Below are 21,114 nucleotides of genomic sequence, written 5' to 3' on the forward strand. Positions count from 1 at the left end.
TTTGAAGCTTTCGTAGGAACAAAAGGACAAGGAGCACTGTTCAAGAACTGGTTTGCTTTTGGAGCAGGACTCCTGGTTAGCTTTCATGCCGATAGTTAATACGATGCCAATAAGGAAACAATTGCTTTTGCTGATAATGGCTCCTTCAAATGTTCGTTTGGAGCTGTTTTAGAGGAGGAGGGAGTATTACTACAGCATATTTCTACCCCTGCTTTTCTGAGGAGCATCTTTTGGAAACAATAATTACCTCCAAGCTATTACTCCAGTATAAGAAAACAAACTCTGCTCCTGTGCCTTATGTGTTTAAAACTTGCTGACTGTGCAGTTCTTGTTGTTTGTGCCTTGGGTTAATTATTAATATGAAGCGTAGATGTCCCAGGACAGAAACACTGTTTAACCCATGGCATTTCAAGCTCTCTGGAAAAACTGCAGACACTCTGTGAAACCCCTACAGGTGTTTTGTCTATTGATACAGGACTAAGTATATACCTGGATGAATTAAGGCTGCATTTCTCATGCTTAGGTTCCTGCCTTCCAATGTACAATTAATTCTGTTTCTCATTTCTGACTGTTTCTGGTTTGGGTGTGCACTTGGCTTGATCTGGGGTTATTACTTAGACCTTACCCTTTCTGCTCTGCAGACATAATCCATTATATCTTCAAGTTCTTGGGAAACCCGATAGCCAAATATTGAATCAGGATGATGAGGCCAGCCAGCCATTAGGGTATCATTCGTGTTACTGCAACAGCAAGTGTTGTGATACAGTAGCTTTTTCTGCTTTGTTTCTACACCTAATGTATTTTCCCTGGTGTATATATATATTAGGTTCTACACCTAATATATTTTCACATTTATGCTGAATTCCTCATCTTGATCACTGGTGGGTTAGGAGCTCGCTCCTGCACACACCCTTATCTTGTGTTCATCACATCTGACTGGACTGTTGCTCAGGAAACTGTTGTAATGTCACAAGTGACTTCATTATGATTAAATGAGGGGAAGAAAATAGAACAAAAGAGCACATTCCTGTTTAAACATGCAACTTCGAAACTGCAACTGTCTCACATACATTGTAGAGCACTTTCTGTTACAGTATGCAGATCTGTCCTGCTAATTAAATAATAGCAATTTCAGGTTATAGACTTTTAGTATTTCCTTTATATAGTCTGTATTCAGCTGCTATAGTTACAAGGATAGGTGTTTTAGAACTCTTGTAAAGGTTTTGCATGGATTTGTAAACCAACCAAAAACCCCACTGATTAGTACATATCCTGCTCTCCTTGTCTTTCATATTGACTGAATTACTTGTGTTAAAACAGAATGCTCTAGTTTCCAATTATATCTAGTTTTATTTTCCATGTATTTCTAGCATCTGCATAGTATTCGAGTCTTTGAAGCAGGCTTGTAACCACTTAAATATAAAAATACCGCAAAATTATATGGCACTGGTTTGGCACTGTCACTGATCTAAGTGGGTTTCTGTCTTGTATGGTTACTTACAGTAAGTGTGAATTGAGGGGGAATAAAACAAACTTGTCTGGTAAGTTTAAATCTTCTGTGCCATGTGGTTAAATGAATGAAACTTCTTTGTGAGTAAAGAAGTGGCAGGCAGAGCTGGCTGTGCAGCACTGCTGCTGTTGTCTTCTCTCATCCCAGCTCTAGAAGCTGCTCGCTGAAGGTTCCCGAGTGTTGTCTCTTTACAGATCACCTTCAAAATGTGTGTGGCCAGGAGCAGCTCCCTCATCCTTGCTTGGAGCCGAGTGGGAGGAGAGCAGGTGATCAGCAGCAATGCAGGGCTGCCACCACTCCCTAGCACTGCGGGGTGTAGGGTGCCGGCTGGGGATCCAGCTCATTAACCCTGCGGGTCTCACCAGCCTTCAGCTGTGGGTCTGGGTCACTCACCCGCCTGCGTGCTAGCGCAGGATGCTGCTGATGACAGGTTTCTGTTTGCTGGGAATCTTCCCGGAGCTGCTTCTGAGCTGTCGTGGCCTGTCCTAGTGCTGGTCTGACAACAAAGAGCTGCTCGCTGAGCGATGTGAATTCATCAGTGTCATCGTCAGGAGTGCTCCTGCTTCTGTGTGGGGGTGAAATCAAAACTAGGTCTGTAAAAGTTTTTTAACAGGCTTGGCAAATGCATTTCCAATAAAATTTTAAGAGACAAGGCCGAGGGACGCATGTTCCAAGAAAACTGAGTTCAGTCATGTTGCTCCCAGCTTGATAGGTGCCATTGCAAGTGAAGAAGAGTCTGGGACAGAAAACAAAAACAAAACAAAAACATTGAAAACACATATAAACCATCTTTTTTTTCTCTTCTTGTATTCATTCATTTTTTTGTTACCTGTTTGTTACAGTGACTTAATGGCATAGTGTAACCGAAGTGACTGAAGTATAGGAAGTAGGTAGGGTAAGGCAAGCTGTGGAGACGCAGAAGTATTTTTTTCTTTGGCTATATTGTTATGAATTGCTGAAATCTGACGTTTGCAGCCATTGATAAACTTGGAATTCATTAATACTTTCAAGTAAATTGTCATTTTCATCCCTAACGCTGTCTAACACCGTCCTTTTTTTGGCAAAGCCAAATGAGTAAGCCAGTCCTGAGTAATCCATGAATTATCTTTTCCATTATCTCTCAGGAAATTCTGATTGTTTCTGAGACCTTGCAAGCTACTGATCTCTTACCTGAGGAATGTGTCCACTCCCTCTATTGTATAAGCACGTGGTATAACCATTAATATGGAACTGTTGTTCAGTTTCTTTCTGGAAAAATAATTAGCAGGATCAAAACAGTATATTTGCTTGTACAAAGCAGTTACTTTCTCTGTAGGTAGATGCAGACGAGCATCGTATCTCAAAGAATCATTTTGCGTAATATACAAATGCAACTGATTTTATAGCTGGAATCCCAAACTGATTCTTGAATCATAAATTTTGATTGCAGTGTGAGGACCCATGGTAGTCATGTTGCTGTGCTGTTTCTGAAGAAGCTCTGAAGTAGGATAAATCAAAGAATACTACACTCACATGCAAAGTGTACAATTATGTTCAGTTAGAAGTCTACCGCTTTAGTCCTGTGAATCCATCAGTTTCAAAGAGATAAGCTGTGCAAATGGCTATTTAATTCACAAAATTCACACGTTACTGAACATATCTATTGCTATTTTAGCAGAGGCACACTGTACTGGGGCACTGTAGCTGTGAGAGGCCAGTTCTTTCTCAATTGCTATTTTTAGGCTGGCCTGGAATGCTCACATGATGATCCTGTTTGTAATCTTGGTTATTTATATTGCCAGCGATGCTATGGCAAAGAGTTTCTCACTATTTCCATTCTACAGCTCCATTTCCAAGCAGTATACCTCGTGCCTAACAGTGTTTGGCATGGAGATTAAGGATGTGCTTCCTCTACAAATGGAATAAATGCTGCCGTTGTATTTTTGAGAGATTTGTGATCACAATCACTTCTACGTTTCATCATCGTGTTGCTACAACAAATATTAAAACACAAAGAGGTTAAAATGAGTTAGAGCGAGTCCAGAGGAGGGCCGTGAGGATGATCAAGGGGCTGGAGCACCTCTCCTGTGAAGACAGGCTGAGGGAGCTGGGGCTGTTCAGCCTGGAGAAGAGAAGGCTCTGGGAAGACCTTATAGTGGCCTTCCAGTACCTAAAGGGGGCCTACACTTCCCTCTAATTCTGTAGCACAGTCATTTTAAGTAACTGCCTTTAGGTGAGCAGAAAAAATAGTGAAGCTAAGCAAAAAGGTGAAAACTATTTTTTCCCCTTTCAACTGCACGATGGAGCTTTTCTCTGTTCTACCTATCCTGTTTTTTTCCTCCTCTTTTCTAAAATGCTTTTAGTTACTTGTTTTCCGCTATTGATGTTTGTTTGATACGTGATGCGAAGCTTCCCTGTTTTCTCTTATAAAATATTCAGGCCTGAATGTTGTGTCCTCTGTTTACTCGCCTTCTGTTCCACCAGTTGAATTTACAACCAAGCAAGGGGTGAAGAAGCAGCTATGTATAATGGAGGATAATTGTATATGTTAAATCTAGGCTTTACAAACAAATGAACCTGGTCCTTCTGAAGTTTTGCTTAAATTTTGGAAAAAAAAAAAAATGGTAAGGGTTCGGATCATGAGCACCAGTGTTCTGTTCCAAAGAATTTTTGTTTGTTGCCAAGTTAACCCCAGTAACAAATGCTAGGATGGGGGGAGCTGAAGATATCTCCCACCTTCTTCTCTAATCATTCTCTTAAAGCTCCAAAAGCAGCCTCAAAAGTTTATCTGAATTAAAAAAAAAAAAAAAAAGAAAGAAATGCAAGCTTACTAATGATATTCTAAAAATCTCAGTCACTTGAAAGATCTCTTCTCCCAGCAGTTATGAGGAGAATCTCCCACCTGCGATTCAGAGAGCAGTACATTGATACAACATTGACCAGATTGTCTTAGGGCAAGAGTAAATGTGATACCTAAACGATGATTTTCTAATTATGTCCAGGCTTTTACAGTTGACTTTGTGAAGATTTCTCCCAGCCAGAGATGTGCAGAGCAGCATCTTGGTGCTGTTACCATTCACTCAGCATCATAGCACTGTGACAGGAGCGTTTGTCCATGCAGACTTCAGAGAGACTTATTTCATGCTTGCTCTTTGTGCATCTCTTCTGTGCACAAAGGGAAAGGTCGTCCTCTGAAGTCGCACACACGTGGAACAGGAAAGGTGCTAGCTCCATATCTGCAAAACATGCATGTACAGTCCAGTCACCGTGGTGTCGTGGGCCAAGATTTCAGTGGAGGGGCCGGTGGTGCATTTGTGGCCATCTCTACCTTTGGCTGAAGATGCAAGGACCTCCGCTCAGTAGTGCTCATGCTGCTCCAAGCAGATTTCACAGATACCAGGTTTGTGGCACCTGCTGCCCCACCTGCTCCCACATCGCATCTCTCGGTCCCGCGGGTGCCTGATGGGTTGGTGAGGGTGCCTGTGGCGAGTCAAGCACAAAGGAGATTTTTCTCAGGAACAATGTGCAGACGTGGATCTGCCCTCTGTGGGGCCACAGCTCCATCCCCAGCAGTGCCCGGGCCCCACGGGGTGGGAGCTGCTGGGCCAGGAGATCCTGCGAGGCAGAAGTTGTTTTTTATAGGAGGCAGCACAAGGTCCATCAAGTAGAAACAGCTGCTTATCCCCAAATGCAACCACTTGGTTTATAGTGTTGTAATGGAGATAGAAAAAACGTGTCTGTATAAGATGGAAGCTTTTACGTGTTACATTTACCTTCATTCTCAGTATGTAAATTGGGAGGGATAGAAAAGCTAAGATGCCTGTAAAATTTTACGTTTCCCTCTGTTGTGAAGACAGCTAACAATAAAGCAAATATTTTCTGTTACTCTTTTAGATGACGATGGAAAAATAATCTTGAGTCTTGATTTTTTTTTTTTCCTTTAGTACTTCCTGAATGCAGTTTTTTGAATGGGTGATGCCATGAATCTGTTTGGAACATACAAAAACAAGTACTGAAGACAGCTTTATGTCCCTACACTTTGAATTTTGCTGTCCAGACAGATCCTAAAGTAGAAGGATAGCTTTGGTGTGTTTCACATCACAGTACCATCATTTTGGTCTTGGGCCTCTGGATCACCTTTTTTCCCATTGATTTGTTTTCAATCCACAACTTCTTATTCTGAAACAAAGGTAAATTGGTAAAACTATTTCAGGTAACTGGAGAAAGCTGACCAAGGAGTTCTGCAATTGTTAGCAACAAAGTTTAAAAAAAAAATAGTAAAACCAAACACCACAGAAACACCAGTGTCTATCATAAGTATTGACAGGGTTTTAAAGTCAGGCTTAATATTTAATTTAATAAATGTTTCCTAGTCTTCTTTCAGCAGTTCCTACATGAGTGGTATTAGGTGGATAGTTTAGACAAGTCTTGTGCACAAGAACTTTCTTTGTTCCCTTTGGAGGGACATTCTTTCTGCAAATTTTCTGCAAATCCCATGGGAGATGAGCCATGTGCTCAGTTAAAATCTTATCCCCCACCCCTGCATATCACACATGGAGTCCTGAAGAGATCTGTGCTCATTCTGGTATTTCTTCTTTTCATCAATGAATGAAAAAGGCTTGAATGCTGGCATCACAATACGTTAATGTCGCTGCACTGCTGCTGTTAGCATATGTGTGGTGGTTTTGCTCTGATGGGGAGCTGAGCTCCACCACAACCACTCTCACTTCTGCTCTTCAAAGGGAAAGGGAGAGAATACGATGGAAAGAGCTTGGGTAAAAGGGTTGAGATAAGGACAGGGAGATTGCTCAGCAATTATTATCATGGGCAAAACAGACTCAGCATAGAGAGATTCATGTAATTTGTTGCTTATTACTAACAAACTGGAGAAGTGAGAAACGAAAGCAACCTATGAATGCCTTTCCCCCATCCTTCCACCCAGAACACCTCTCTAGAACAGGGACTGGGGGCTGCAGTTGGTCCTTGCCACTGTCATCTGCTGCTCCCTCTCTGCCCATGAACAGCAGGAGGAATGATTTGCTATCTTTTATCTTATGAGACTTTGCCTTAATTTAGCAGCAGCTGGGTTCAGAACAAGTGCAAGGACGTGCACATAATTAAAGTGCGCACTTTGTTGCAAGATGCTCTGACTTCTGAAAGTCCATGCCATTAAAAGGTGGTTAGGCAAATTAATGTGGGAGAAAAATCCTGGAAGGCCACTGAGCCCGAAGATAACAACTCCATCTCGCTGCTTATTGCTGCTGAGAGCACCTGTGGTCTGACACGGCCAGGCGGCTGCTTTCTGCCCTGCTCTGGGGGCAGTGAGGTGGCTCGATTGAAGGTTTGGTGACTGCCAGAGGCAGGGTCTCCTCCCTTGTGCCCTGCCAGCAGCCTGTCCGTGAGCTATGGCTTCGTCTCTCTGCCTCTGCCTTCGTGTTCCCAGCTGCACTGTTCACATTCAGCATGCACCTTCCTTGCAGTCAGACACCCGTTTTCTGGTTCTGCGAACTAAATTGGTGAAACTTTGTTTCCAAAACAGCAAATGGCAAAGCAGCGCTGTCCCACCAGCACCCTGCATTTATCTGGCAGAGGCAGAGCCCAGTGTGACCACCTGCAGCCCAGGACCTGGGAACAAGAGGCTGGAGACGGGCAGAAACTCTTCAACTGGCTTTGCCTCTTGAGCAATTACTCTTAGGGCAGTCGCTGCCGCTGTCTGCTAGGCTGAAGCTTACTCATTGTGCCTCAGACCTGACACAGAGTGTGTGCACTTGAAACCTTACCTGTTTTTCCTCCTCCCGCTTTCCCTGCAGAGATAAAAACTGTTTCACCCATGGCCTAATTAAAGGTAGGCTCTGCTTTCAAAGTTTTCCTTTCCCTGTTTCAGAGATGTTCTCAGAAAGAATTCGTTGGCCACAGCTGGGCTTTCAGAAATGCAAGTTCCTGTGGTTCATGCCTCGCTCTTTCTGGTCTCAAATACAAACTGAAGTCTGCTGTAGTTCTTCGCTCTGCAACCCACAGCAGACCTAAACACTGACTCCTCCAGAGTACCGCACGGCTGTGACAAAGGCTAGGGAGAGTTGGTTTTATTTCTAAGAACATGCATGTTTTCCAAATTCGTTGAATGCAAATGTTATTTCCTAAGCAATTCGGTGTAATTGTAACATCGGAACAATGCCATGCTAAAAGGCATTTGGTAGAACCACTTCTGGAATATTCTCTACATTTCAGGTTTGCTGTCTTTCAGAAATATGGATCCAAAGTGATTTATCAAGTTACTGAGGTGGCTGCAGGACCACAGAACCGATCGAAAGCGAAGAGCTGGGAGGGAAGTGTAGTAGGAGAGCGAGCCTATGTAGGAAGCTAACTTAATTTGAAGCATTCACTTACGGGGTAGAGTTGGCACATGGAGAAATTGCACCTCATTCATTTGTGCAACATGGGGAATCAGGAAAACCTTCTGGACAGTGGTAGGAGAAAGAGCTTTCCGTGAGGCAGAACAACATAACTGGTTTTGAGTTGTTTAGACTCAATCTGGAGACTTTAAGGCTTTGTGGCTTTATTGCCTGTGACAGTCAGACTGTATGTGTTGGAGATCTTTATTTTATATTTATATATCGGCAGATGTGCCCTCCCCTTTAGCTGTAAGACTAGACATAACTCAGTTTTTTGTTTCTCTTAGGAAATGCTATCCATTTCAGTTCTTGGCTCATTCTTTGATTGCACTAATGGCTTGTACACCATAGCGCCGTGACCTCTCTCTGGATTTCCCTAACCTCCAGTGTCTAAGAAGCCTGAGATGGCTTCTCTCTTTTGTGTTATCTCAGAATGTGTCCTGAAACTTCATTCTGGCTGTGCTTGTGAAACTGTGACTTGTGTCCATGCTAACTGTCTGACACCAACATTTCTTACATCGAGAACTGCTTCTTATACTTCATCCCGAACTTTACTTCTCACTTACACTCTAGCACTGTTTGTTTTCAAACAAATTGCAATTTTTATAGGACAGAGGCCAGCTCTTCTGTGTATATTTTAAAAAAAAAAAAAAAAAAAAAAAAAAAAAAAGTGTAGCATAACAACACAAACACAAATTGTATGCTATGCCCCTCTGCAGAGTTTGACTGGTGCTTCAATTGCTAGCGTTTAGCTGTGCACTGTTTTTCTGCCAAGGCACTTGAAAGCTGGCTCTGTATTTCCTTTATTTCACTGACAGTTTCCAGGTAAACCAGCAGAACGTCAGCTTTGTTTCAAACCATTTGTTATATTTCTGACTTGCACTTGCAAACCTGCTTTTATAGCAGTCCTTTGAGTTTGTGCTTTATGCCTTCCATCCCTTACTGAGTTTTATTTCTGTTTGTTATCTCAGCCTTTCATTTGTGCTGGAGCCATACAGAACTATCACTTTCTTAGTAATGGCCCTGACCTTCTTCTGAGTACTAAAGAAAATAGAGACTAAGTGAAAATCCCTTTATCTGCCAGAGCAAACTAAACATTGCCACAGCGGTTTGAAAGTAGTACTGACCGAGCTTGTTAACTGATGGCCAGTGGGTGAAACCTGGATGCCTGGCCCTGCCTGATAACATCACCTGATGGGAACGACGGATAATACTCTTCACAGCAAACATACTCTATCTTTTTGCAGATATGAAGAAGTTATGGGCATACAAACCAGACATGAAACCCGACTGAATACTACTGGGCTGCTGCAGATTTTAGATTTTGGGCTGTAAACGTCTTTCTCTGAAACACGTGTATTTAAGTTGGTGTCTGGAACACATCGTGTAGAGATTCTTAGAGGTGCTTTTTATTTACTTTAAAAAGTAATGATGTTATTAACACAGGTCTGGGATGACTGTAGGGGATTAAAGATTCCTAATGACAAGCATTGCAGAGCATCTCTGATACTGATGTTCATGCTCTTCTACACCACTATCTTAAATAACATAACATAACATAAAAAACAGCATTATTCACAGGATGATTAGGGTTAGGAGGGACCTCTGAAGGTCACCTGTTCCAACCCCATGCTCAAGCAGGGCCACCTCGAGCGGGTTGCCCAGGACCATGCCAATTTAAGCACACAAAACCAGGCTTATGCACTGGCATGAATTCAACCATTTAGGATTCAGTAAGATCCAGAAAAAGAATTTGCTTAACACTGAGTACAAATATCAGGCTATTAAGGTCATGCAGTCATAAGATGATGTTTTTATAACCCCGAAAAAGGTTAGACTCGTCATTGCTCCAGGGCTAAATGTTTCCTATTTTGTTGCACTCAAGCAGTGTGTGCTTTATTTTTCAATCGAAGAAAGTTGAAGGGTCTTGTGTATTTTTTCACAGGTAACAGGAAGGGAAATAGTGGTCGTAGTGGCTACATGGAAGTCTGGAGTGTGCATTGCTCTTGTTATTTCTGTCTTATCGTGGCACATGAGCGAGGAGGTGACTGTCATTGCTTTCCAGTGCATATTGTTATGTGCATGGAGTAATGCCTGCTCGAGAGGTCTTGCCTCTGATGGAAAGCAGGAAATGTTTGTGGCTCAAGGTAAGGTGACGTTTATAGGAATTGCCACAAATTTCCAGGTCACTGGGGGATTGGGGATGCTGTTAAATTTTGTCGGTCTCACCTCCTGTGTTGCGTAGGGCATTAGCTTGTGTTCTCTGACAAGGGGTTAAGCTCGGTAAGTAATTTGTGTAGCAGAAGGGCATCTAACCTCTCTCTGAAGCCCTCAGGTGGAAAATCTGTCTTAGCAGTTGCCAGCCTTTCTCTGCTGGAAATTCTCAGAGTCCAGAAATGTGTTCAGGTTGTGCCTTCCTCTGCTAGGTTCGATAACTTCGTGCTTGGTGCCTTCCCTGGGTGAAGCTGTCTCGGCAGCTGTCCTGTTTCTGTTAGCTGATGAACATGGAGCACGTATTGTGAAGATTTTTGTTGGCTTTTGGGTAACTTTTGTGGTTCATTTCATGACACGCTAGGTCCCTAGAGCTAACTAGAATATTCCTGGAAGGAATTTAAAGGAAGCAGTGAATAAGAAATTCACTTGTCTGGGTGCTGGACAAGGATAAAGTCTCCTGGCGTTGGTTCTGCAATGTTTTACCCACCACAACAAACTTTTTCCATCCTATGCTACTCTTTCTCTGCATCCACTTTCTGGCAAATGGGAGCTCTTGTTAACGTTGTCTGTTAAAGCAAATGGTGTGTGGGGTTGCAGCCTGCTGATGCAGACTTTCTTCTGTAAAATCTTGCTGGTAAAGTGGTGGAAATCATTGTGCTAGTGTGTAATGTCATCAAAACTGCGGAAAGTTTTAATTTTGCATACAAAATAATGAACGTTTTCTATCTGATCGGTTTGTGTAATATTCATGATACTGAAAAAGCATGCTAGGATGAAATGAAAATAGTAATTTGTGATTTTTGCTGAGTTTCAAAAACAGTTTTTTTTCCATACTACAGTGATATTTAAAGAATGCTAACATACATTTGCCCAGCTGTGTGAAAGGATGGAGTGTCATGCCCAATTAGCATCTCTTTTGAAATCTCATTAGTAACATAAATTAGATGAAATGTGAATGCTGATTTTCCCTGGAGTGATTATGGAATGTGACAGCGAAACTTGTGGGTTCTTCCTTCTTGTCCAGGCTGAACAAACGCTCAGGACTGTTGCTCGAGCATCTTCAGGAATGTCTCAGTTACATCCTTCTCCCGTTTGACTCACCTCGCAGCAAGATCAGGGATTTTCTTTTCCGTTTACTGAGGAAAATAAGCTCTCACCCTGTTAATGCCAATGGTTTAATTCTTCTCAGCACGTTGTCTTTTCACTAGCTGAGAGATCTTACGGCTTGGTCTTCATCAACCGAGTTGCTAATTGCTGTTCGTATCTTCATAGCAAATTACAGAGCTTGAGTTTTGAGCAGGCTGTTGCTACCAAAGTGGAAGTTAATTTACAATATGCTGCGTTGCTCAGCAAGTTTCCTTCACGTGCCTTTGAAGATGATTTGTCTTGTAATAAGTGCTGGGCGTCGTGATTAATAGCAGTGCGTTTTTCCAAACAGCTCGAGCTGTGCCTGCAGAAGGGCTCTACCTTCAGCACAGCCTGGTGTGCTGCTGGGTCGGGCAGGCAGCGCTTCAGAAGGAGTTTCTGCGGAGCGGTAACATTGAAAGGGAACGTTTTCCATTGATGGTGGAGAGTTAAGAGGCCATTAATTGCTGGGAGTAGCTACCCCAGGCGGCTGGTTGGTTGGGTGTGATGGTCTCTTAGAGTTTGTGCACGGAGTCGAAATGCCAGTTATTGCACGGGGTGTTTTTCTCCTCGCGAGAGCTAGAAATAGAGGCAACCAAATAAGAATAATGGGTGCCTAATAAATGCCCCAGTAATTTTATTAATGCTGCTAGAATGTATTTCCACATACTTCACAGAAACATAGTGTGTTTGCCCAGACAAGTTTCATTACATTCAGCATCAGTCATTACACACTGGTCTGAAAGCTGATAGCTCTTGGGTTCTGAGAGCGGATTTTATTCCTCTCCCTCTTTTACTCATCCCACCAAGTCTGATTAGTTAGTAAAAATCTCCTGATTTGGGTTCTTTTGCATTCAGTTTTGTTGAAAAGGGGAGAAAAATAATCAATTTTAGAGAATCGGTTGTTGGAGCAACTATCATTAATAGGAATCACTGCATCTTGCTTTGCATTTTGGTATGAGGCTACTTTTTACTAAGAACACACCAGTGATTGGTTATATTGTACTTCTAGTAGGTAGGAGGTTTTTATGAGAATAAATAGTCTTGGATAAGCTTTGATTAGGATTTAAGACTTGTGGAAAAAGATTATTTAACACGATAAATTCTGGATAGAGGGCTCAGCAGTCAGGTTTGAGTTTGAGCTCTTTCACTGCAGAGTAGAACAATAATTTTACTGAGTCAGTTTTTTCTTTTTCAGTAAAACTGAGTAAATTAACTGAAATGGGATAATATTTTAATTATTTTAATTCAAAAAAGTTTGTTTTATGTTGGAGAGCAGGAGAGTGGACAGAGAATTTTCCTTAGTGAACCCTCTACCAAAGTGGTTGATCAATCTTTCTGCATATATTTGGGTCGTGGCTGTTCTCTGCAGCCAATTCCTTTTTGCAATGTGACGTGCTGTTGCATGTAGGACAGGTATCGGCCCTTTTTCAGGCTGTCAATAGAAGCTGTTTTCACTTTACCATCGAGTCTTTTATGTAAAGATTAGTACTCGAACTTCACATCAACAAATCACTGGCATTGGAATAATAATGCCTTGGGCGGTAAAAATAGTCAGAACTTGTAGTGAAAGGTAAGTTAGGGATGAGAGGTGTTACAACACAGTTGTCACTTTGTTTTCCATTGCCTTTCACTTATTTTAATGACCTTTTGTCAGTTTCATAACCTGTGCTGTCAGAGAGCAACATATTTTTAGAGTATGCATCTCTGTTTTTGTGGTGTTTCAGATTATGATCAGCGAATATCTTATTAGGCAGGCACTTGGTCAAATTGCTTTACTTGTTAAGGTGTTTTTATTTTGCTGTTCTTCAAAGCATTATTTTGTCTATAGAACAGACCTTTTCTGGGTAGGAGGAATAAACAGGTACATGCATGGCATGTGCTCCTCACCTTATGCAAGAATATAAAACTAGTTACTTGCACACGTATATGTTCCTACAGTATGTACAGTAACTGTTCTGGGAACCCTTGTAACGAATCGTGATGCTGGCTTTGTCATTAGCCAGCTCTACAAGAGGTGCCCCAGCCAAGTGCAAAGGTGGGGCCCTGTTCCCTTTCAGGGCATTGCCCCGTTTCCTTTGATCCTCTCCTGTTTTTAGAGAACGGAAGGAGGAAATGTGCAAGTAAATCTCCTTTTTCTGCCTTTTTTAAAAAGAAAATGATGTACTGCCTGTGGTTTGCTGTATGTGATCATCGAAGATGTTACAGTGGCAGCCTGCAATCCTTTTGCAGATACAAGCTCTTATTAAGAAGTAGTGTCCATTTATAATAAATGGGCATGCTTTTTAATGTGCTTGGTACCAGGCCTGCAATTAACAGCCTGCAGTGATAAACCATGCCAGTGAAGGGTCCTAGAGCTGCATGATCTTCCTGTGAAGGGTAAGAGAAACCTGATGGACGAAAAACGCTGACAGCCTTTTCTACCTGGGCAAAGAGGGCAGTTACTTTGATCAAATAAAGCAAAGGGCATTTGTTATGGAGATCCTACTACTGGTTCGTTCCCCTGCACTCTGCCTCTGAATCATGCAGACGCACACAGGTGATGGAATATTCTTGGTCTGCATTATTGGCAGTCGGATTTAAGAAGAAGAAAAAAGAAACACAAATGACCACCAGAAATCTCAGGAAATGCTATTCTGTTTGCTTTGATCAGCTTGTCTTTAGCTTCCAGAGAGGATGGAGAGGTGCTGAGAGAAAAGATAAGGCTGAAATCGAGGAGGGTAGAAGTGCAAAGCTCCATCCTTGCATGCACATAAAAGCATAACAAGTTTGATAACCTGTTCTGACTTGATGTAGCTGGGAACAGGCAGCCTGTAGGCTCGTAAAAAAGAGCCCATTCATTTCCTGGGACTGCAGAAATCTCAGCAGAATAAACTGCATGTGGGGAGTATGGAGAGGGGAAGTTGTGGAGACTGTGGTTATCAAATGCTGCTAGGGAGTGCTCAGAAAAAAATCTAGAAACATTTTCTTTGTCCATCAAGATGATCTTTTCACCTTGCCAATCTTTATACTTACAGAAGGAAGAAAGGAGACTGTTTTTTTCCACTCATTGTGTAAAAAGCTGAAGGTTTTTCTCCCCCTTTTTCTAGCATATTGGTAGTTGCTTGTAATAATTCTGACCAGTTATCCCGAAGAGTACCTTGATGACTATATAGCTACTACATGTAAACACTTAATTATATATTTGGGGAAACAGTGAGTGCTGTGAATGTGCTGTGCTTGCACATGTGACGAGACAAAAAGGTATTTCAGAGTCAGTGCCTTGGATGATGATTTTTGGCGGAGTCAGCGTAGCAGAGCAAGCTGCAAAGCCACGTGGTGGGTTCGTCAGCTGCTGTGGATACGACATGTGGTTACTTAACGTAGTTGGTCATTACTGCTTCGTCTTCATTACCTAATAGTGAGAAAGGAAAAGAATCCACAGAATACTTTCCAAAAAATGAAGTAATTATAGCACGATCGTGACCTACTTGGCTTCTTAGCATGGTTGAATTGGAGGTGCACTGGGCTGTGTGGGTGTCATTCCAAGGAATCTAAGACCTGTTTGGCAAAGATGCCTCGCTCCCCTGTCTCCTTCCACGTGGAATTCCTGGTTTGATGCCTATGGGGTCATTTTCAAAGGTACCTCACCCCTACTGAAGATGCTCTCAAGGGGTGGTGGTGAAATCACGTTGTATGGATTGGGGAGGGAGGGGGGCATTCACCAGTTCTTTAAAGTTTTTGGTGTATGAAATGAAGCTTTCTAGAAATTGTTTTTCTCCATCTGGATAAAAATTTGAGGTAGCTACACGTTCTGAGATCTTGGCATGTGTTTGTCAAGCAGGAGAGGAGAGGCCTGGTACCAGTGCAAAAGACAAAGCCTGAGCAGATTTCTAGGAGCAGACCCCAGCACACCGACTCCTCAGCATGGTTAGAAAATCCACCTGGTGATACTTTGCTTACAGCCACGATGGCTTAAGGACAAAGAAGGAAGTTTAATAGCACAGTGGGCTTTGAGGTCATTGAAATTGACTCTTCCTCCGTCTGCGAGAATTTTTCAGGCTCTAGATGGTGATGCCTTTGGTTTCAAGTTCTTGGCATGTCAGAGCAGACAGTCTTCTGTCTGACTGTACATATTGCTCTTTGTCATTTTAAGCAACAATCTGTTACTGTTCAGGCACATTGCAAGGTTAGGCAGCTGTGGTGTTTCCTGGCTGCTCAGCTTCCAGGAGGTTTTGTTGCCCCTCAGAAGGTACTCCTGCATGCTGCCATTGGCACCGTGGGTGATTAGACCCTGATGATGAAACATGCAACAAGGCTGGGAAGTCAAAATGTGAATTGCTGTGGCTCTGGGATCTGCTGTCCCGTCCCCCTCACGCTCTAACACTGAATCACCAGATCTGCATGGTCAGCGTCTGATAAAAAATGTGACAAATTCAGTTGTTTATGAAGCTGAAAGGTTCTGGCCTCTGGGACAGGGAAGAAACCATGGAGCACATCTGAAAAAAATAAAACAAAACCAACTGATGTGGAAAATTGATTGAGGCTAATGCAGGTTTTATAGGACATCTTTAAGCTGCTACAGATGTGATTTCAGTAAAACTGTAAACAGTGCTTTTCTTTTTCTTTCTAGTCTGAGTCCTTTGACTGAAGAAAGGATTCCAGTATCTCCGTCTGAATCGTTGCCAAGACAAGGGTTACAGGGACTCGGTTAGCTGGAATTTCCAAAGAGCTTAAAAAAAAAACAAAACAAAAAAGATACCCTGTAAAGCAAGATAACCCATTTGTTCCAGAGGCCCTTGCTTGTGCTGCTGCTGGTGAGGCTGGCAGGCGTCCTGGGGAGCTGCGATGGGCGTCCTGCTTCCACCTGGGAAGCTCTGCGGGCCGCCAGTGCTTTAAGAAGTGGCTGCTGTGCTTCTCTGGGCACAGACAGCAGAGGGAAATGAGAGGAAATTTCCTAAAAGGCTTGCTTAAGGAAAAGCGCTAAGAAATGTGTGAAAAAAATTACTTAAATGATGTTCTGCACCCCCTTTCTACCTGGGGCTTGTAATAACATGCTCAGAGACACAGCTGGTAAACTTTGTGCTGGCCTTTGCTTTCTTCAACTAATCGGTGTAGTTAGGACCCTCCTGAACTGGCAAAGCTGTCCATCGGGAATTCCCTAGGAAAGTTCATACCTTCTTGAATTATTTCTCGAGATATGAGTGCGTTTAAAATAAAGGAAAATCATTTTGAAGACTTGTGAGTAACCTGCCTCAGTAGGAACACCTCTTTGATGTAGGAACACAAAGTTCAGGGCTGCTGCTGAGACTTCGCCTAGGGAAGCTGGCAAAGTGGCACTTCCATCACATCTGAAAACCGTTTAAATGGAGAAATATTGAAGGTAGAGCTAAAGAGCATTTTCCAACTAGATAACAGCGATTCTGGCAGAAGTCGTGAGGGTAGGGCTGCCTCCGGTGGGTTGGCTCGGAGGCAACGCGTGTTTGCATTACAGCAGCACCCCGTGCCAGCCACGGAGCTTCTGGTTTAGGCAGCCGTGTCATCTGAGGTACGAGCCGAGAGTGGGCAGAAAGGATTGTGTAAGATGTCTTTGTGGACTCGCTTCTCTTACCCTCCTCTTGTGGTCTTGCCCCTCTTTTTGCTGAGCCTCTGTATTGTGGGTTGAGAGGAAAATTGCTCAAGGAGTTATTTTCCACTCCGACTCGGTGGACTTTGTGTGTGCAGCCTGGTGGGTGAAAGCCAGGCTTGGTCCCGCGTGTTTCTGCACTGAGATATCAGCCTCTTGGTATCGTTAAATTTAGTGTAGAGTGCCTGGCCTTGTTGGGTAGACGGAGACCCTGCATCACTGTCGTTATTTTGGAAACCTCAAACTTGGCTGTGTTTCTTCCCTTCGTTCACATCTGTACACTTTTTCTTCTTGATGTGAAATACAAATGGAAACTTCTGGTGTGCATCACTTCAGGCTTATTTCAATGCATAATTTAAACCTTTAAAGGTTGTAGTTTTCATGAGTGGCCCACATCAGCCTAATTCTCCGCTGCATTTTTGCCTCTTCTCCAGCACTGGCAGTAGCAAGCACGAGGCTGCACAGTGAGACACATCAGTGACCCAGCTCAACCAATTTCACCAAAAAAAAAACCCAAACAGATCTAATTTACTGTGTGACCCCATGGCTGCCAGCATAAGCATAAAGCATGGAAGGACAAGTTGAAGTACTCTGCACTGGTGTCTTCAGTTTGGTGTTTTTTACCTCTGCTTTATTTCTGCCAGCACCAGTTGGAGTTGTGCATGAAAAGGATAACGGTGCTTTTACTTTGGTTTCTTGTGCTCCCTGCAGGCTTTCTGTAGCCTGGGAAAATATAGGTGTTATTTTTCTACACATTTCTATAAACTCAGTAAGAAACAATTGTTTGACCCTTACCTCGGTCTTGGATCTGTAGCACTACTGAAGTCAGTGGGGATTCACAGCCTGGCACCTTTATCTGTCAGTTTACAGACACGGTTTTAGTTTGCAACAAAAGATGGGTTGTGCTTTGACTTCCATGGCAAAGAAAATGGATCTTTGCTTTCTTTCCAGAACTCGGTGATGTTAAATTTTATATCTATACGGAACATTGCATTTTCCTGCCTTTCTTTTTAATCTGTGGTTGTACTATGACAAAGTAACTTCTGATATTTTTGTTAAAAACTTACAGTGTATCACATAAATATCTTCTGATTTCTTCTGATTTGAGTATTCTTAAATACATTACGGATTACAGAAAAGTTGAGATAATAGTAATGAAGTACACTGACTCTGTTTTTCTTTTCTTTTCTTTTTCTTTGCTGCCTTCCGTTTCTGTGAATGGTGTATTTGTGCTTCTCTTCATCGTTGCTGATTTTTTTCCCATCACCTAGAAAACCACCTAAGGTAAGTGTTTTGTCTCTCTTTGCGTTTGGACCTGCTTTAAAAATGTCGAACGCTGCCAAAGTGTCTGGCAAGTTCCTGTAGTATGTGATCGATATACAGCTTTGATAAAGGAAAACATATTAGAAAACAAACAAAAAAACAAGCCCTCTGTTCCTCATACTTCTCAGTTAACTTCATAATTCCAGAAGATTACATTTTAATCCAATTGACATGCAGATTAAGGCACATGACTTCTTAAAGCTGTGAGCAGGATAAGCCATGATTTCATTGCATTCTTAAATACCTGTGAAAGAATAAGTAAGTATTGTGCAGAAAATGTTTTGTGGCACAAAAATCTGCTTTGAAGTAATATTGCTTTAAAAGGTGGTAAAATCTAGAAAGAAACAAACTGTTTTTGTTTGTAATTGGCCATCTTCAAGACTTAATAATTTGTGCAAAGTGGCCAGGGAGCACCGGAATTTGTCTAGAAATGATTCTCTGTGTGTAATGCAGGGGAAGGGAGGGAGAATGAGTGTAACGTATCTGCTGGGTTAGAGAAGAAGCCTTACTGGGATGAGAAATACAGTATCAGTACAGGGCTGGTGTCAGTGACAAGGGAAAGGGAGCATGTCAACTACATCTTGTCAACAGATGCAAAACAGCACATTGGTATTTTGCTGCAGCAGTTGAATGATGATCTTGGCCTTTCTGTTTCTGTTGCATGTTAATTTTCATAGCAGAGAGCTGTAGTTACTGTGAATGAGTTTATTTTACATTATTCTCTTTGATTTGTAGGTCTTCAAAAAATAGTTTATGTGCAAGTCTGATATGTCTTCTGCAGGTATAGCAGAATATTTTGTAGGCCTTCTGGGAAGCGAAATTGGGGGTGGATATTGATCTATCTATCGATGTAGACAACTAATATACGTCTCATGGTTCAGACAGCTATTTTTATGTGTGTGTATGTGCGTATGTATATAAATATAAAGTGTGTACAGCTATTTTTCGAGTATTTTTCTAAAGTGTTAGAAGACAACATCATCCAGTAAGTGATGTGTAGTATTCCCATAAGGCTGGGAAACAAAATCTGTTTTAGCATGAATTGAAATAATTGTATAAACTGAACATAATTTAAGGTCACAGCAGGTGTAAGCAACAGTGGAAGTCGTTACAATAAATAACACTGATATTTCAGTTTAAATTGCTGTGTGGACTGATTTTTTTTTTCTTTCTGGAGAGTGATTGAATCTCTTAAAATGATGGACCTGGTTTTTAGTTCCTCTGTTGCTGGTGTTTTAGAGCATTAGTTTAAGTTATCCTATTCTGGATAAAGTTATTCTAGTGCAAAGGAGCTTGACCGTTGTATTTAAAAAAAAAAAAAAAAAAAGCAACACTCCCCCATTTTTTGCTGTAATTTCACAAACTATTTTTTTCAAGAGCCTTTCTTTTCTGTAGTTCCCCATCCGTATTCCATTGTAGGCGGGTAAAGTTGTTCTTTTACATTATGTAAAAGCTTAATTATGGCCTTGAGTTTCTTCCACAAAAACATACCAGCTGCATACTTGTGTATATGTGCCACTTAATTGCTGGGTATCGTTAGATTGTCATTAATATCCCTGAGCTATAATGCTGATGTTTATGATGATGTGTGAAATGTTTATCAGTTTGAGACGACAGGTGCTCCTTACCATCAGTAGAAATACATTTTATGAGTGTGTAAAGACATGCTATGAGAGTAGGATGTTTCTTGATTTATATGGCTTTTTGGGTACCCTTCATAATCAATGTTCAAATTAGGATTTTTTAATGAAATTTCCTAGGTGTTGAACTTTAAAAAATAAAAATCTTTAATAAGCTAATTTGTCATTAGTCATGGGTGAATTGTGATGACAGTCCAACTCCAGAGCTATGAAGCTGTAGGAGGAAAAGTTACATAAGGATATTAGGGTTTTTGTCTGTTTCTACAACCGTCATGTTTCGGCATATTACTGCTCTTGGGCTTTCAGTCTAATGCTGTGACAATTAAAGCAATTTTTCTAAGCTGAGACCTATGAGCTGCGCCCATTGCTGCTTTAGGATTTTCTGTTTATACTTTTTTATGTGGTAGGTCTTGTGTTTTTTTCATACAGTGGATGCTCAGCAAACAGTGGCCAACTTCTTTTGGTCAGATGGGAATGACTGTTAAATGTTATCTGTGCGTTTTCAGTGTCGTATAGATATACAGGCAGTGTATGGAAGGGAATATCTTCAGTCTAGGTAACGCACGGCTAAATGCTGGAAGCCCCAGACTCTCTCTAGTCCATACTGAGGACTAGGCTGTAAAAGGACTAATAATGAATGTGAAATTAGACTCCTTTCTGAAGTAATTAAGTCATAATAATAAAAGAAGTAACCCCCCTCAGATAGACTCTGAAGTACAGGTACAAAGAAAGGTGACTTTCCATATTGCCCTCGCTTGAGTTTTGAAGAACTAAAGCTTGTTTTGTTCTGTCCCACATCCTTCATTGCCTTTTCTTCCTAAATTATGTTCGTATCATCATCAAGCTCTGTGTTTGCATCCAACTCCTTGTTCTACTATATAAACCCAACGCACAGGATGGGAGGTGCAGGGCAGCTACTGCTACTCGTCGTGCAGGCTCCATCCCAAGCGTTAGCTTGGAGCCACCAAACACCACGGACATCCCGCAGGCTCACCTGCAGGATGTCCCGGCAATAAAGAACTCTGCTGCCGATTCTCAGGGGTTGCTTGAGTGCTTCTTTCCCATCCCCCAGCCCTTGTGCGAGAGGAGGCATCCCTTCTGCACAGAGCCTCGAGGAAGAGCACAAGAGAGGACCCCGCTTCCTTGAGGATGCTGTGCTGGGGTGACAGGAGGAGTCCCCAAGGGCCACCACGTGCCTTTAACATGTGTGAAAATAGGCTGAGGGGTGAAAATAGTAGTGTATAAACAATTATAGGTGGCTAGTTCCTTATATTAGGAGTGAATTTCTATATCTGTGTAATTGGTAACGACTGACACGGAGAAGGC

General features: G+C 42.0%; 1 protein-coding gene across 4 annotated transcripts in view; it reads left to right on the forward strand.

Moving 5' to 3' along the window:
- Positions 1-21,114, forward strand: part of KIF13A (kinesin family member 13A) — a 115,655-nt gene that overhangs the window by 24,051 nt on the left and 70,490 nt on the right. For all 4 annotated transcript variants that reach the window (XM_084281729.1, XM_084281727.1, XM_084281726.1 and 1 more), the window contains exon 3: positions 18,097-18,109. In XM_084281729.1, coding sequence (XP_084137855.1) covers positions 18,097-18,109 — 13 coding nt within the window. The remainder of the gene's footprint in view (positions 1-18,096; positions 18,110-21,114) is intronic.

This window comes from Netta rufina (assembly GCF_964035555.1).
Source record: "Netta rufina genome assembly, chromosome: 2".
Classification (NCBI taxonomy): domain Eukaryota; kingdom Metazoa; phylum Chordata; class Aves; order Anseriformes; family Anatidae; genus Netta; species Netta rufina.